Consider the following 17,032-nt stretch of genomic DNA (forward strand, 5'->3'; position numbering starts at 1 on the left):
AAGCACTACCAACAGGAAAACTCTAGGCTCTTTTTAGGCCTCTGAGTCTCTTGATTTATTTTTCTTCTCAGGATGGGGTGGAACATGCCAACAGAGTATTCTAGACTGAGCTGTTTCTTTTGTTGGGCTTGTCTGGTTCCATAGGATTGACAGGATGCTCTGAGTTGAAGAGTCCTTAGTGGCAGCATATCGCCCCCTGTATGTCCCCACACTTGGTATCTCCTTGTCCACTCAGGACAGAGCCTCCTTGCAGGCATGGACCTCTACCATTCTCTCTTCTAGTTGACTGTGTTGAGTTTCCATGCTGCATAGGAACCTCAGCTGCTGTCCATGGCTAAAAGGATAAGAGCCTGCAGTTCATGTGTTTCCTTCCATGTGGCCTTGAACTAATGGCCAACAGCCATGGGTTACTTCCCACCCATCACAAATCTCTTTGCCAATCAATGTTTTTAAATTTTTTGGTCTCTAATTTTCTTCTCTTGACCACCCTAAGGTCTTTAATCTTTTCGATGCCTGAAATAACCAATAAACACATTTATCGGCACAGTAGGTACTATAAAAATAAGAATAATAGTTTTAAACATATTAGGTTCTAATCACTTCTGAACCTGTGGGTTGATCAGTGAATACACGATATGTGTTATTAACATAATAACAATGTAAAAAAAGAAAAACAAATTTCAAGTATATTGGGTTTCCCTCCCTGTCTTCTGGTTTTCCCTCCCTCCTCCTGCCACCACACCAGTTTATGCTCGTCTCCATTCTCATCTCTTTTCCTTTATAACAGTGAGATTTGGCTCTTGTGAATGGTAGGCCCTGTGAAGAATGTTTTCATCATCTCGTTTGAACCTCATAAGAGGGAGTCTAGGGAGCCAGGGCTCACAAAGCTCAACATTTACTGAGTTGTAATCGTGACATCTACTAAATGTGACCTAGCATTGGCTCACTCAGCCTTTGGGTGACTGTTTTACATTTTACCAAGGACTAAAAGTAGATGTCAGCCTTCTATACTTGCCCATAACTATGGGCACAGTATAGCTGTTTACACAGCTTGTAAACAGTGGAGTTATTTACACAGCTTGTAAACAGTGGAGTTAAAATCTAGGCCACTGCAACCAAAACACCACCCAGCTGTTACTTTTAGAATCGTTACTACCCCTGTCTTCATTTTACAGATGGGGAAAGTAAGGCACAGAGAGACTAACTAACTTGGTCATCTGGTTAATAAAAGGCAAAGTCAGGATTTGAACCTAGGTCTTTCTGATTGCAAAGCCCAAGTTCTGAGCACCTTAGCTCCTTGCCTACCATTCTGACTTTATCCATGGCACCCTGTCTAAATCATGCCTCACTCAAGCCTTCCCTGAACATTCATTTTTTTTCTTGCTATTTCTGCTCAGAAATAGTCTGCATCCTTTTGCTAGGCCCGAAGTCTTTTGTTTATTTATTCCTTTGGACTTTAAAGGTCCTTCAAGGTCTTGCCCTCCCCACCCCCTGCCTTATTCCCACAGTGTTGAGAACCCACGGCCCTGCTCGGCTGGCCCGTCTCTCTCACTCTCGCCACAGTGCCAGAGTTCTGTCTCCAGATGTCTTCTTTAGTTTCCTTCATCTTTTCAGCCGGTTTTTCTTGAATACCTGTCCTGTGTTGGCAAGGGCTGGTGGAAGGCCTGAATCTACCTTCCCTACACTGCTCAAAGCCACCCTCCCTGGGCAGCCCATGTTCTCTTCCTCTCTCTTGCTGTGCCTCCCATTTGAACTCCTTCCAAACCCAGGGTGCAGGGTGCAGCCTCCTTACGGAGTCCTGATGTCTCAGGTCATAAGCAAACTCCGTGAGGGCCAAGGCCACATATGAACAATCCCGAGCATATAGTAGTTGTAAGTTGTAATAACAGTGCTTCCCCCTCAAGTCAAATTGTCTGCTATTAGGTTAATTCTGAGTCCAGGAAAACAAAGTTTCAAAATGTTGATTTATAAGAAAGAATTTTAATGTGCATGTTATTGTGTTTATTTTAAGGGCCAATAAAACTGATCTTCTGAAACTCTGTTGTTCTCCCAGTAAATGTCCCCTCCACGGTAATGGAAGCCATGTGTAGACAGGACGCCCTGCAGCCCTTCAGCAAGAGCAGCAAACTCTCCCCAGCCACTCAGCAGCGCTCCGTCGTTTTCCCACAGACTCCGTGCAGCAGGAACTTCTCTCTCTTGGATAAATCTGGGCCCCTGGAATCGGGATACAACCAGATCAGCGTGAAAAACCAGCGAGTCCTTGCAAGCCCCACGTCCACAAGCCAGCTGCACTCGGAGTTCAGTGACTGGCATCTTTGGAAATGCGGGCAGTGCTTTAAGACTTTCACGCAGAGGATCCTGTTACAGATGCACGTGTGCACACAGAACCCCGACAGGTAACCCCGCCTCTTCCTGCTCGTGGTGTGTTTGCTTAGTGAGATCCGCTGCTTGCCTTCCCGACAGGTTCCACCACCTCCAGCCACCCGCTGCAGCGCACCCGGTGATCAGAGGTGTCTGCATTCTGGAAGGTCAGAGGCATGCCTTTATTGTTTAGAAGGGCTGCACGAACAGTGGTTATCCAGACGGCTCTGCTCTTGCTTTCCTAACAGTTCCTTTCTTCCCAAGCCTAACGGGGAGCAAAGTAGAAGGAGCAGTTGTGAATATCATAGATGGGAAAACGAGGTCAGGATAATTAGAACCCTCTCTGTCTTCCGAAGATAATATAGCTGGCTGCTCTGCTGCTGTCACAGTCATTTCAGGGTTCACCTCCGGTGTGCCGCGCTATGAACTTAATTAAGTACTAAGAGGTAATGAATTGGAATTTTTTGCTTAGTACTATTTTTCTTCAGAGCATGCAAACCCATAAATCCTGCAAAGCTGTCAAAAGGAAATACCTCCTCTGCCAGTGATGTGGAGGAAAACAGATGCCACTTATTCAATAAACTAATATCCACACAGAAGAAAAATGTTGACTAGATACCTCAGAGTCAAAGTTGGTTTGAAAGTTTGTCAATAAAGAATTTTATGGCCGTGAACTGAGAGGATGAAATTCAGCTGAACAAGTGAATTAAAATTTCAGGTACTCTGACGAGTGGCATAGTAGATATAATGGAACTATTATTTATGAATCAAAACTGGTTTATTGGACAGTCTTGATGGCTGGGAGCGCCAAAGACAAAAATCAAATTAATTCAGAAAGAAAGGGTTGTGTTTTATCTCTTCTTCACAGTGTATGAAAATTTGATTAAACCCCAAATATCTAAGAATAGAATTGAAAAATGCACTTTGAATATAAAAGCAGGAAATACTTTGGGGAAGCAGGAAAAGAGAGTAGGAAGCAAGACCTGAATTTTTTCTTAATTTGGCCACTGGATTTAGCTTAAGCCACTTGGTTCTCCTTGCCTTTATAATGTCCCCCCACCCCCCAGCTCTGCAGGCTATGATGGTATTCTAGGAAGCCCAGCAGGGAGAGTCAGGGTGTGGTAGACAGGGTGTGGATGAATGTTGCCTAAAATGATAATAACCCATTTTAGGGTCCATGTGCACACTTACCCGTGTACATGTTTGTATTTGTGCCATGGAGGAGCATTGCTGTAACTAATGAATGTGTGAACATTTGCTTTAGAACTGTTAAGGCAGCTGTGTCTTTACAATCTTTTACTTTCAATAGGAGAGCCCCTGCCCCCCCCACCCCCGGTGGAAATTAGTACTGCTGGCCTTAGAGGGGGCACGGACGTTCTGAAGATATCTTCTTCACACAGAAAGGATTTTTTTCCCTGAAAGTTTGCCTTCCTTGCAAAGGAAGTATATATATATATACTATATATATATATATATATATATATATATATAGCCACAAGATATATTTATCCAAAGTTTGCAAAGCATTTTAGTAGTTTAGTAGTAACAAGATGCACTAAATCATGTTATTTTAAACTTACTTTTTAAATTGAGTGAGTTCAAATGGATAGATTTGTTATTTGCACAGATTTGTTGTCAGAATAACTGAACAGGCAAGGTACAATGAAATGATAGTTGGAAGTTTCTGGATTTCAAAGCTTAGCTTTTAGTCTGTTATAATTCCACGCTGAACGTCACATGAAGCCATGGAAATACATCGTGACAAAGAGGAAGATACCAAAACAGACTGATTGGACTGACCTCAGTCATACTTAGAAAACCATATGTGTATTACAATAGTGTCCTAACTTGTAACAGATCTATATAGACTGTCAGGGAAGTATGTGACAAATTAGGAAACTTCTGTGCACAAGATACACTTGCATGAGGTTCTGTTACATCCATGCTTGTTCCAAGCTAGTGTAGAGTTCTTGGCAAGAATCCAAGTGGCATGAGACTCCTGTCCCGTGCTAGACGCCAATGCGCTTCTCAGATGTCCAAGTCCGAGGAGGTGTGGCCAGACCTTCCCTTTCTGGGTGAGCCGAGTCCCGGGTGCTGGACTTCTGCATAGACAGTCAGAGAGGGATCCAGCTACTGAAGTGCGGGTTCCTGCTCCTCCCTTTCTGTGCTTTCTGGGGGACATGGGAGGTGGTCACCGTCACCATAAATAAGTTAAAATTTAGACTTCAAAAAAATTAGTCCCTTCATAGGCAAAGTGAAAAAGTACAATGTTTCTTAGTAATGATGAGGAGATACTTGAATTACTCCATTACTTCGGAGAATATTATTGGAGACAAAAGGAAACTAGGAGATGCCCAGTCACGCTGACCCACTAGTTTCATTCTAGAGACATGCTTTGCTTTTAGCAGATAGGACTGGAATAATTCCTCTCAGTTCCAGAAGCTAGAATGTTCTCTGTGCACCAGCAAGTTTGGAAGTAAAAGATTCTCTCCATAGTTCTTAACTACGTGGGTGCTAAATAAGAGAAAAATACAAAACTAAAATGGAACATCACATTTATGCACGATGGTTGCAAAATCTGGAGCCTTTTCTCGTCCATGCAAAGAATGGCAACTGCTGAACATACGTATTTTCTTTAGTGAGGAAGCATAAATCACGTGGCTGTCCGTCTCCAGCAGTTTGTGCCTGTTCAGGCCTATACAGTGAAAAAGCTTAGCGCTCACAGTCAGAAACCATTGCCCTTTGATTTTGAAAAACTCAAACACTTTTATTTTGATAGGAAAATCTTGCTAGAACCAGAGGCAAGAAAGGGAGACACAGAAGACAAAGTCGGAAGGTAAACAGGTTAGAGTTTCAAACAGATCCAAATTTGAAACAGCCCCCTGAATCTTGGGTCCAAAAGATTTTTCACTCAACAGACTAGAATATTTGGCCATGAAACCTAAGACATTTGAACCTTCATGAAAGAGACTGTGTGTGTCTACATTTGTGAGCTTTTTCATGTGAGGGACCATCACAAAATCTACGTCTTGATATAAAGAAAAGAGATCCACGGAAATCCAGGGTTGCCAGCATCACCTTTTCTTATTAAAAAAACCCATCGCATTATTTACAGTGAACACAGAAAAACGGTTCCATGCAACCTAGTAAGGTAGGAGTTAATGTGAAAGGTAAAAATACACCACAAGGGTACAAAGAGCCACAGAATTGCTATTTCTTGATTCTGTTCTGTTAATATTAAACAAACCCCCAAATCTCTTCTTCCTTTTCCCCAGTCAACTGACTTTTTTCCCCCTAAGTAAATTCAGAGGGAAGAAGCTGTTGGAATCTAGTTCAACCACGATTTTATTTAGGGACTTCATAAACATTTGGGGTTTTACATAAGCTTATGACCTAACTAACTAACCTGGGGCAGTTTGACTCACTATTGCTTGAACCAGGAGTTAGAAATCCCTTTTGTCTTCTGTTTTTCTGCTGCAGAAACTCTCAACAGTCCCATTGGTGGGGGGAGAAGGGGGGGCTCCAGAAAAAAGGTAAACAAAGCCTTCGATCACAGTGGATTATTTACTAAGGAACTCATTCTCTTTTATTTTTTGCACAAGTTGTCTTTATAATGCTTATTAGCTTCATCGTGCATCCTGTTCCTTTTGTTTTCTCTGTTTTGGTTGGTTGTGCCATGCGGGGAAAGTTTGCCTTTAGCCTGCTGGGTGCACCTCACTCAGCTGCTCTCATGTGTGTTTTGAGTATCATTGTTTGTATATGGGTGCATTGGTACCAGAGGGGAAGATAATTCTGGAAGGTGCTGTTTGGTGGGAGGAGCCAGGAGATAATCCATCACCATAATAGTTTCTTTGGAATGTGTCAGTGCTCCTGCGTTCCAGTGCCCCCCGCCCCCAAGTGTGAAGGTTATCTTCTTCCTAGCATTCCATGTTTTCCATGTCCTTTGGCTCTGCACTTCTGCCACATTTGTGAAATCTTTTTCTCCTTACATAGAACTAAGGTCATTCCTCACTCCACACAGCCAACAGTGACCTAAGGAGAGAATGTGGCCCCAACTCACCAACTTTTATCCTGGAGGCTTTCATGCCATGAGAAGAATTAGAGACATATTAGTAATATTTTAAACCAAACCCCACTTAATTTTGTTAAATGTTTCATTCTTACCCTCTGTGTACACCAAACCAAATACAGACTCAGAGTAAATTAATTGCATATTTTACTGGACTAATCTTTGGCAGAGGAGCTGCCAGTTACGGAAATTGCCAGGAGATGTACAAAATCGTCTCACTGCTTTCTGCTTAAAACCTTACAGCATGGATGTGTGCTAACTCAATTGACCCAGACTGTGTCTTTCACCCAAGTTTTAGTTATTTCATTATTGACTATGGAGCAGCTTGTAATTTTCCATGAAGTCTGATATTTATGTGGGAAGTAAGCCACATGAGGCTGTTTAAATTAAAATTAATCAAAATTAAATAAAATAAGGACTTTAGTTTCTCAGTAGCCCTAGCCACATTTCAAGTGCAAGTGGCTGCCATATTGGACAACGTAGATATAGAACATTTACACCATTGGACAACACTGCTAGGCATCTCAAGTAGTAAAAGAGCCTTGAGCTCCTTCTGATTGTGAGCTGCTATCCCTGTGTGAGGAACACTCACTGGATTTGTTTTGAGAATAACAAAGTGCTGTCTGTGTATGGTGGCTTGGGGAGAATCAAAGTGCATTAGGAAGGAGATTCCCATTTAGTTGTTTACTGACGTGAGGTCCTGGAAGGAGGGAAGTTGAACGCAGCTCTCTTAGTGGGTCAGTGAGTCCACCCCTGCTTCTTCTGCTATGGCTGGGCAACGGGAGACAGAACTTTGGAGGTGAACTCAATGGTATCTAAAAGTTTGATACATCATCGTACCTTTTGGCTAGAGCTTTGAAAAGTTAGTGGGAATGTTAGTCATCAGAATAAGAAGGGAGTAATGACAGTTAGTCCTGTGTCCCCAACAACGCCCAGCAGTAAACTGGGAGGTGAGGTGTCAGGGTGTGCTGACTGAACACGCATGCAGGGTCTTACCTCCCGTGGCCAGTGGTCCCAAAAGAAGTTGTGATGTTTGAGATTCCACAGTAGTGATGATGTTTTCTAGGCCTTGCTCTCAGGTTTGAGGATTTCATTCTGTTTTGAATGTATTCTCATGTCCTTAGATGAAACTCTAGGATGTAATCAATGTTAAAATTACTTAAAAAAAAGATTTTATTTACTTATTTTTAGAGAAAGGGAAGGAGAAAGAGAGGGAAAGAAACATCAATTCGTTGCCTCTTGTACATGCCCTGACTGGGGATCAAACCCACAACCTAGGCATGTGCCCTGACCTGGGATTGAACCAGAGACCTTCTGTTTGCAGGACAATGCCCAACCCACTGAGCCACACTGGTCAGGGCTAAAATGGCTTTTTGATCATTTGCTTCTAGTCATTTATTTTATTTTATTTATTTATCTTTAGAAGGGAAGGGAAGGAGAGAAATATCAATGTATGGTTGCTTCTGGTGCCTCCCCTGCTGGGAACTGGCCTGCAACCCAGGCATGTGCCCTGATGGGGAATAGAACTGCGATCTTTTTTTTTTTTTTTTTTTGCTTCACAGGCCAGTGCTCAATCCACTGAGCTACACCAGCCAGGGCTACTTCTATTCATTTTTGAAGAAATATTGACAATCCAGGAAAAGAAGGAATCTTGTCTACTCACTGTATAACTTCTGTGGTTTTTTAGGGCTAATTTCTATAAATTTCTAGGCTGAGAAACACAATCTGTTTTTATAGTGGCAAGTGGAAGACACATTTTAGTTCTAAATTCTGCATAAAGACAGCTCTACAAAGCTGAATGTAACCTTATGGTCTAAAATCTTATTCTTCAAGGTATCTAAGAAGAAAGAGCAATCACTTTGGTTTTTGAAATCACCTATGATAAGATTTGGTCCTACATTTTGGTAATAGGTTTTCTTGCTGCTCTGATTCACAACTGTGTACCTGATGAGTTTAAATCTTTCACACACACACAACCGTAGAAAGCCCTTCTATGTACAGGGGACTGGCTAGCACACGTGAGGGAAGGCAGAAATCATATATTATATTATTGGTGCTCTTACTTGTAAGGCTGTGTCTTGGACAGATCTCAGGCAGCACACATTTGAAAGCAGGAAGAGACCATGACAGGATGCCACAGAGCATTTAGTTCAGGCCAACCCCCTTCCAGAGAGATGAGAGGTGAAAAAGTAGACTCGGCGAAGTTGAGTGACTTGTCCAAGTCCCTCGGCTGAGTGGGATCAGAGGCTGAAGAAGGACTCACCTCTCGTGTTTTTCCTGTCCCAGACCTTTTCATTCATTCAAGCTAAATTCTGCAATGTTTCCAAGCTGTGCCGTAGGTCACTGGATGCAAACCCCTCTCAGGCTGGTGCTGGGTAAGGGTGATGTATTAGAATCCTATTTGCCTTTCACTGGTATTACTTTGATATAAGAATTCAACCTGAGCTTCTCTGTGGTCATTGCTGCTCTTCTGTGTGTAAATCTTTGCGACTGTTAGCATAAAAAAGGATGGATGGACTTCTGACTATGGGAAATAAATCACTCCAGCTTTTGACAGCAGAGTTAGAAAAAAAAAGAAAAGATTAATTGGTTTTATTTAGTGGCTTATTGTTTATTGTGATAGGTATTAAAAATAGATAACCAGAGGCTAATAAATGTTAATGGTCCCTTCACTATTAGAAAAATCTATTGTCAGTGGATATAGCATGTATTAATGTATTATTTTATTTATAATCTTCCCATAACATTAAAAAAATTCACACCTAAGAGAGTGATTTCTTGAGAAACTCTTTGAGGTTAATAGTTACAACAAAGAACAGATTTGGCAGGAGGACATTTTCATCTATATATAATTTTAATGACTTTCAAAGTGTTATTTTATAATTATAATAAAATACATGTGCAATTTGTCAAGATTGATAAACTCCTTATCAAGGACTCTTATATATTTCTTTGAAACCTGTTTGAGAACAGTTAAATAGATTTGTAAATGTAAGTAATTAAAATTGTATAGTATTGAGTTATTGATCAATCCTGGACTATTAATCAAGCTAAAAAATTCTACAATCAGTGCTCAGTGTGCTGAAGTCTGGTAAAATAGTAGTATTTGTGTTCAGTGAGGCAAGTGGCCACAATTAAGCACCTCACTTGACAAATGAGAGGGTCTACTTTGTTTTGCACTTAATTGAATTGTTGTACATGCTCGGTCACCATTGTCTCCTGGCCCTACAGTTTGGTTTCTGGTCATTGGAGCTTATGTATTTGTTAAAGTGTGAACAATTAAAATCTGCCTTCACTGCTGGCTTTCTAAATGCAGCCAGAAACATGTGGGCCACAAACCAGGGCTTTGTGAGTGCTGTTGATATCCCTCATGACAGATTCTCAATTTTCCTAACAAAAATTTTGATAAACAAATTAGAGCCCTGTCAAAGAATGATATGAAATTGTTTCAAATAGGGAGAACACCCCAGGTTCAGTATCACTCAGCAGATTCTGCATAAGTAAACTGAAGAACTTCTGTGGAGGAGGCAGAGTTTTCGTCTATTTTATGAAAACCAAAAATTGATTTAATTCTCCTGAGATGAGAAGAATGTTCTCTGATAATCCAGCTAATTATCAGGTGTTTGTCACAACTTCCTTCCATTTGTTTCTGCGTCACAGTCACCCTTCGGCAAGCACAGTGGCATCCCCTCATTTCTGTACTGCTCTAAGTCACCGCTTCCTGCCAGATTAAACGGGGGAGCTGAAAAGAACAAGGCCCAGTTTATCCAATGGATAAATATTAGTTGGTGGGGGGAGTAAATAGAAGTCAGGATTTATTTGAAAAAGAAATCTATCTGGTGCATACCTCTGCTCATCTGTGTGATATCAGACAACTGCAAGTTGAGGCCGTGCCGTGGACAGATCCCAAGAGAGTTTAGCATTTACTGAAACACACATGCAGCATGCGCTGCATGCAAACATGCCCCCCCTGCACGTTTACCTGGCGCCTAGAAGAAGATCCAAGTGCACAGGGGTGTCTAATCTTTTGGCGTCTCTGGGCCACACTGGAAGAAGAGGGGTTGTCTTGGGCCACACGTTAAACACACAGACACTAACAAAAACAAAAATCTCGTAATGTTTTAAGTAAATGTACGATTGATTGTGTGCTGGGCCACATTCATAGCCATCCTGGGCCTCATGCAGCCTGTGGACTGTGGGTTGGACACCCCTGCCCTTGGCATCAAGAGCTTATTTCCTGTGAGGAAAGTTTATCCTCAGTTTTCTGAAAGGACATAGATAATAAGGACTGTGTTGCCTGCCCCAGAGGACTTTTGTAAAGATTACACTAGATAAGTGATTTTAAGCCCCTTTGAAAAGTTAAAAGTGCTATGGAATTATGAGAGTCAAGTATCTGTTGACTTGTAACATCCCAGTTAGTTAAGTCTGTACTCTTCATGCTCCACCAAATACATTAATATTTGCCTGGTGGAAGCGATAGAAACAAGAAAGCAGGGGCTCTTAAAATGGTAAAGTTAATACCAAAAAAAAATAATTGTTTGGAAATTAATGTTTCAGCAGTTCTGTGAATTTTGTTCCTATGGCAACAAGTAAGGTAAGGGGAACCCAGTGGCCAAAGTACTATGCAAAACAGAAAATGTCAACAAAAAGTGGTGACTTTTGCCTTGCGATGCTGATGTCCACTGACTAACATAGCAAATAATGACCGGGCAGTCTCTTTATTTGTTTCAGACCCTACCAATGTGGTCACTGCTCCCAGTCCTTTTCCCAGCCTTCAGAACTGAGGAACCACGTGGTCACTCACTCCAGTGACCGGCCTTTCAAGTGCGGCTACTGTGGCCGTGCCTTTGCTGGGGCCACCACTCTCAACAACCACATCCGAACCCACACTGGAGAAAAGCCCTTCAAGTAAGTAGTGGCTAACCTTTCACCTCATTTTCCTTCTAGCTTTTTCCGTGAGCCCACAGACGGGGCAGATCGGTGCTACCCAGCTTAGCTAGGCAGGTTGACGTCCAGGCTGTAAAGGACCTGCTTGTTCAGTGGCTGGCATTTGGAAAATGAGGTCAGGAAACCTATACAGTGATTCTTGCTCAAGCTCTTCAACCTTGGACAGGAGACAGTCTTTCTGGGTCTGTTTACTCATCAGTAAAATAAAGAAGTAGGAGTAAGTCATTTAAGATTCTTTCTAGTTCCTAAGGATCTATGTTTCTAGAATTGGAGCTGGGAGCTCGGTCTCAGAGTACCATCTATGGTTATCAGCAAGCCTAATGACCATCAGCAGGATGGCACAGCTCAGGACATCTCTTGAGGAACTCAAACTCTGGAGGATTCTGGTGAACTGTTTTTCTCCTCTTTCCTGTGTATTAAAGAGGTTTGAATCAATTATAGCAGCCAACTTGCAACTTTTCCATACGCATTTTGGATCTCAGAATTACCATGTTGGTGAAAAAATAAAACCAAAACAAACACAGGGCTTATCTGAGTCGCTGAAGATTCGGGGAATGTGGAAAGAGGTGGAACTGAATTCCTAAGGCTTTGGGTGAGCAAGAAAGAATGTTTCTAGATACAGCACAATCATGAAAAGTTTGGACATCTGAATAGTGCAGGATGGTCTATTCACTCACTCACTCACTTGTTTATGTATGTGTCCATTCATTCAGCAAATATTTACTGAGCACTTTCTTTTGTACTAGGCCCCCCAGTCTTTGAAGGCCTCATAGTTTATGGGGAAGCCCAACTGATAAACAAGTATTACCACGTTGGGTTTAAGGTGAAAAAGTGAAACACAGTACGACATGCATGTGCAGTGTCTCAGATTATCACAGAAGTGGAGTAATCAGTGCCGTCTGGGGGAGATGATGTCTGTGGGGGTTTTTTTCTAATTTTTTTTCAATTACCGTTTACATTCAGTATTATTTTGTTTTAGTTTCAGGTGTACAGCATAGTGGTTAGCTAGTCACATACTTTACAAAGTGTTTCACCTCCGTATTTTCCATGCCCACCTGGCACCATACATAGTTATTGTAATGTTATTGACCGTGTTCCCTATGCTGTACTTTACATCCCCACGACTACTATGTAACTACCATTGTGCACTTCTTAATCCTTTCACCTTTTTACCCAGCTCCCCAGCACCCCCCACCCCACCCTCTGGCAGCCATCAGTTTGTTCTCTTTGTCTATGAGTCTGTTTCTGTTTTGTTTTATTTTGTTTCTGAGGTGTGTTTTGAAGAATAAGTAGGAGTTTTCCAGGCATAGACAGAAGAAGCCATTCTGGTAGCCCAGGTAGCATATGTGAAGTGATGTGTGTGACGGCCGTCTCAAAACTATTTTTATTGTCTGTGAAATGGACTCTTTTCTGTTCAGCCCTCTAACATCTCTCTTTACTCATTTACCATACTGGCTTTCCCTGGTTCAGAAGGAAAATGAAAAGGGCACAGATACATAGACTGTCTGCCCTACCTTCTATAAGACAAGATCAAGCAAGAAAGGAAGTGATTCAGGCAGTAGGAGACGAATGCCCTTGCTCAGTATATGCCAGGTCTTCTCACACTCTCATTACCCATGAGTTTCCCTTGGACCTCTGGGCGTGGCTGTTGCCATGGCGCTCAGGTGGCGGCCAGGCTCAGCCGGGGTCAGCTGAGTCCTGCTAGTCTGGGTCCTGCCACCACTGCTCTGCCAGCAGAGCAGGGAGCTTATGAAAGACTGTCTTCTTCACTCATCTTCCTGTGAATCAGTTACCTGTATTCATTCTTCATAACTGGCTTTCATTGTGATTTAACTTATGATATGAATAATAAAAGTAGTTTTCATTTTCGTCTTGGTACATACATGCAGCTTGTTCACTGCATAAAGACATCTGGATAAAGGGACCAGATGGGTTCTAAAACTGAGCCTGTCCTAATGCCAGCCAACTGTGACCTCTGGGTCTGAGATAGACCTCTGGTTCTGAGATACTGGCCTAAGGGCCAGGTGGGCTAGCACAGCCCCGAGACTTCCCTATTGCAGGTGTCTGTGTCCTGCAAGGTGCACTCTGTCCTTGCCCTTGGGCCTGATTCTCAGGGGGTTCACAGGTTCTGGCCTCCCCACTGCTCTGGTGTGGCAGCTGACAGTGGCACCTTTCCCGGGGGTATGTGAGCAAGAGAGATTCTTAACAGGGATGCAGGACTGACAGTCCTTCTGGCCCTTGTGTTCGAGAGGGCAGCCAGCCAGACGCAGTGCCAGGGGTCCAATTGATTTTCACCTTGTTGCTGTGTAAATAGATTTTAGTAATTAATTGAAGAGGTTTCAGGGTCAAAATGGGAAATAGATTTCTATTAATGTTAAGGTGTTACTTATGTGTAACCTTGTTGACTCCACTCAATTTTTTTCCTTTAACACCCTGTTTTTGTCACGTTTCCAATAGCGTTGCCACTTTAACTTACTTTTAATTCATCAGATTACTATTTTGAAGGGCTTCAGCAATTTTATCTTTCTCCTTTCTAAAAGTATGCTTTTGTGACCAAAGCCTAATTTTGTATGGGGACAAAGTGAGCAAACAGCCGGAGCTGGTTGGGTGAAATGCTATGTGCATATTTTAGTTTCTTCTGGGTCTACTTTTATTAAGGCTGCCCGTGTGCTGTAGGGGACTGTTTTTAACCTATCAAATATGTATTCCTGGGCTAGAACCGAGTGTATGCTTATTTTATAAGTGCAAGATTTTAACATCTTCTAGGAAATGGAAAGCCAAACCTTCAGTGTACACAGGGTGGTCAGGATTGAACTGTCCCAAGGGAGTTTGGGAATCTTCCAACCATAGCTCATGGATTTATTTACAGCCCATGGACATTTGTAAATATTATGAAGATATTCTTTTACAAGATGATAAGACAAACATTCAAAAAAACTTTTGTTGCAGATTAGTCAGTAAAATGGGTTTCACCACAACAGTTAACTTTACTGCTTCAACTAATGGCTATTGGCTTAAACAATGTCGCAAAGAAGGAAAAGAGTCTTGTAAAAGATGTACAACCCTAAACTGTCAGCCTTGGGCCACTTCCAGATAGATGCCCCAAATGGTTCAATCCCCAAATTCTGATGGGCCAAACGAGACTGAGCCTGCCACATCTTCCCAGCCCCTGAAACCTGCGGAGACATGGTTTTTCAAGGCAGATCAAGATTGTTGCCATCCAGAGAAGGTTGGAAAAGATTTGGCACTAAGAGATCAGTTACATGCCGGGCTTCCCCTTCCAGTCTGATGGGCTGAATCCCCACTCTGTAGCTCCATCCCCCAAGTTGTAGGTAGGTCCTGGGTCTGTCAGTAACTGACTTGGCCATAGACTTAGCTTTCCCATGGTCAAGGAGCACATGGGGAAAATGCACATCAAGGATTGTATTTAAGGTCTCAGCTCTCAGCTGTACCTTGAGACTGCAAGTCATGGAACAAAAGCAAGACGTCATTTCATGTAACAGCAATGGCCAAGCACTTTTATTAAGAGAAGGAAGGAAGGAGGGAGGGAGGGAAAGAAGGAAGGAGAAAAAGAAGAAAACTGGCAGTCTAAAACTTATGCTATGCAATGAGAAATCCTTTCTCCTCTATCACTAAACGTAATCTTTCAAGATTTCTAGGGCGGGTGCTCTGCCCAGGAGGACCCACATGCGCTGCTTCATGCCTGGCTCCTGCGTGCGGGCAGAGCAGGACTTGCCACCCCAGAGGCTCTCTGCTTCTGTTAGAGGCAGGGAGAGTACTCATCACTGCGTTGCACCCTAAGACCGTTTGGCTCAGTATAAAACAAAATCACAGTACAAAATCTCAGTACAAAATCACAGCAAATTAAACACGCACGTCAGGAAATATGCATGGGGCACATCCTGTGTGCGAAGCCCTATGCAGCGTAGTTTGATCCAAGTGTTTTTGACGGCTCGTAGAGGCACAGAAAGGAACGGAACTTGACCTTATTTTGCATCTCTGTCAATTTCAGATGGTAATTGTTAAACTCCCTGTCCTATAATCCAGTCAACCATCACAGTAAGTAAAGAATGATCTCAAATCTAAAAGGAAATCAAGTCTAATTAAAACACCCAAACTGGTAGAAAGTTGGGGACTTTCTCTTTGCTGAAATATTTCGCCGACTTTCCACTTCACTGTTCCTGCGATGCTCCCTTCAAGGCTGTGACGTCATCACCATGAAGAGGACCCTGTGTGTGAGAGCATTTCTTTGCTCCCCTCTCATTTCCTGCATCTCTCTCTCCTCCTCATTCTGCTCCCCTGCATGAAGTCCAGGCTTAGAGGTGCCCATGCGCAGTGCTTCCTCTCGGATCATAGTTCAGGGTCAAATGCCAAACCAGCTGACGTCCAGACCCAGCCTGCTAGCATCTAGGTATTTGCATTGAGTCTGTCCTTCTGGTGAGTGTTACTAAGCTATGAAAATAACTTGTGAAGGAAATTTTTCTAAAATTAAAGATGATATACATAAACCTGAGGTCCTTCCTTTATTTAAAAAGTATTTTTGTATCTAGCTCTCCTTACTTCCTCATTGATACAAATTGTATTCTTCTAATTCCCGTACCATAGAGATGTGTCTGGTAGCCTCATTATACATGTGTTTTTACTCGCACTTGGGGGCAGATGGCACTAGAGATGAGTTTTCAGTAATGATCTCATGCCATGGTGAGATCTGACATAGCAATTTCCTAACTATTACAACAAATGTTCCCCTGAGTAAATAGCTGGGAGGTGTTTAGGCAAACACTGGAGAAAAAAATGTAACCCTCTTTTTAATGTCTCTGTCCAATCTGGATGTTTAAATATTGCATATACACAGACACATTGCCTTCAGTGAAGCACAAAACTTCCCACTTTTGAAATCTTTACATTCTAAACCACAGGTTAGAAGTGCAAAAATGTGATCCAGGTAAATTGTCATTCCTCATAATTATTCAAACTGTTCTGCTTTCGTGGAAATTGATTCCAGGGCTTCAAAATAAAGAAAAAAGGAATATAGTAATTTGAAAGTTTGTCAGGCAGTGAAAGGTAGTATATTTTGACACTCTAATCCAGTAACTAATCAGTTTTCGAATAAACAATCAGCAATTCACTAACATGTCATCAGCACCTCAGGAGCTCCGGAGAGGGGATGAGCTGCCCGTGGACGTTAATGAATACACCAAAAATCATTAGCTGATCAATACTTCTGAGTTATTTTCATTGAGCTGATAGGTCTGATACATTAAAGCTGACATTATACATTTGTCAAGATCACAGTGCAGTTTTTAACAGTGGAACAGGCTGCTAAAAATATTCCCTGAAAGACAATCAAAGAAACACAACTTCTTCACCCTGACACGCTTGGCTGGCACAGAGCCCTGAAAAATCCAAGGCTGTATCCACACGCCGGCCCCCAACACTCAGAAATGTGCTCGGATCTCCAGAGTGGGTGGGTGTGTTCTATTTTGATAGTTAATTATTTCTGCGGCGAGGGACTTTGTATAATTTACTGAAAAGGAGACGACTGCTCACTTGATAACAAGACAGCAGACACACTAGGGCAATACGAGCTTTCCATGATGATTTTGCCACATGCCCAATAGTGTGGGGACCCAGGACCAAAGGCTGTGTTATTTA

General features: G+C 42.3%; 1 protein-coding gene across 2 annotated transcripts in view; it reads left to right on the forward strand.

Moving 5' to 3' along the window:
* PRDM6 (PR/SET domain 6) overlaps positions 1–17,032 on the forward strand; it is a 104,758-nt gene that overhangs the window by 84,960 nt on the left and 2,766 nt on the right. For both annotated transcript variants that reach the window (XM_037165540.2, XM_053665271.1), the window contains 2 exons: positions 2,054–2,396; positions 11,162–11,338. In XM_037165540.2, coding sequence (XP_037021435.2) covers positions 2,054–2,396; positions 11,162–11,338 — 520 coding nt within the window. The remainder of the gene's footprint in view (positions 1–2,053; positions 2,397–11,161; positions 11,339–17,032) is intronic.

Source organism: Artibeus jamaicensis, unplaced genomic scaffold (genome assembly GCF_021234435.1).
Source record: "Artibeus jamaicensis isolate MK-2021 breed Jamaican fruit bat unplaced genomic scaffold, CSHL_Jam_final contig_402, whole genome shotgun sequence".
Taxonomy (NCBI): domain Eukaryota; kingdom Metazoa; phylum Chordata; class Mammalia; order Chiroptera; family Phyllostomidae; genus Artibeus; species Artibeus jamaicensis.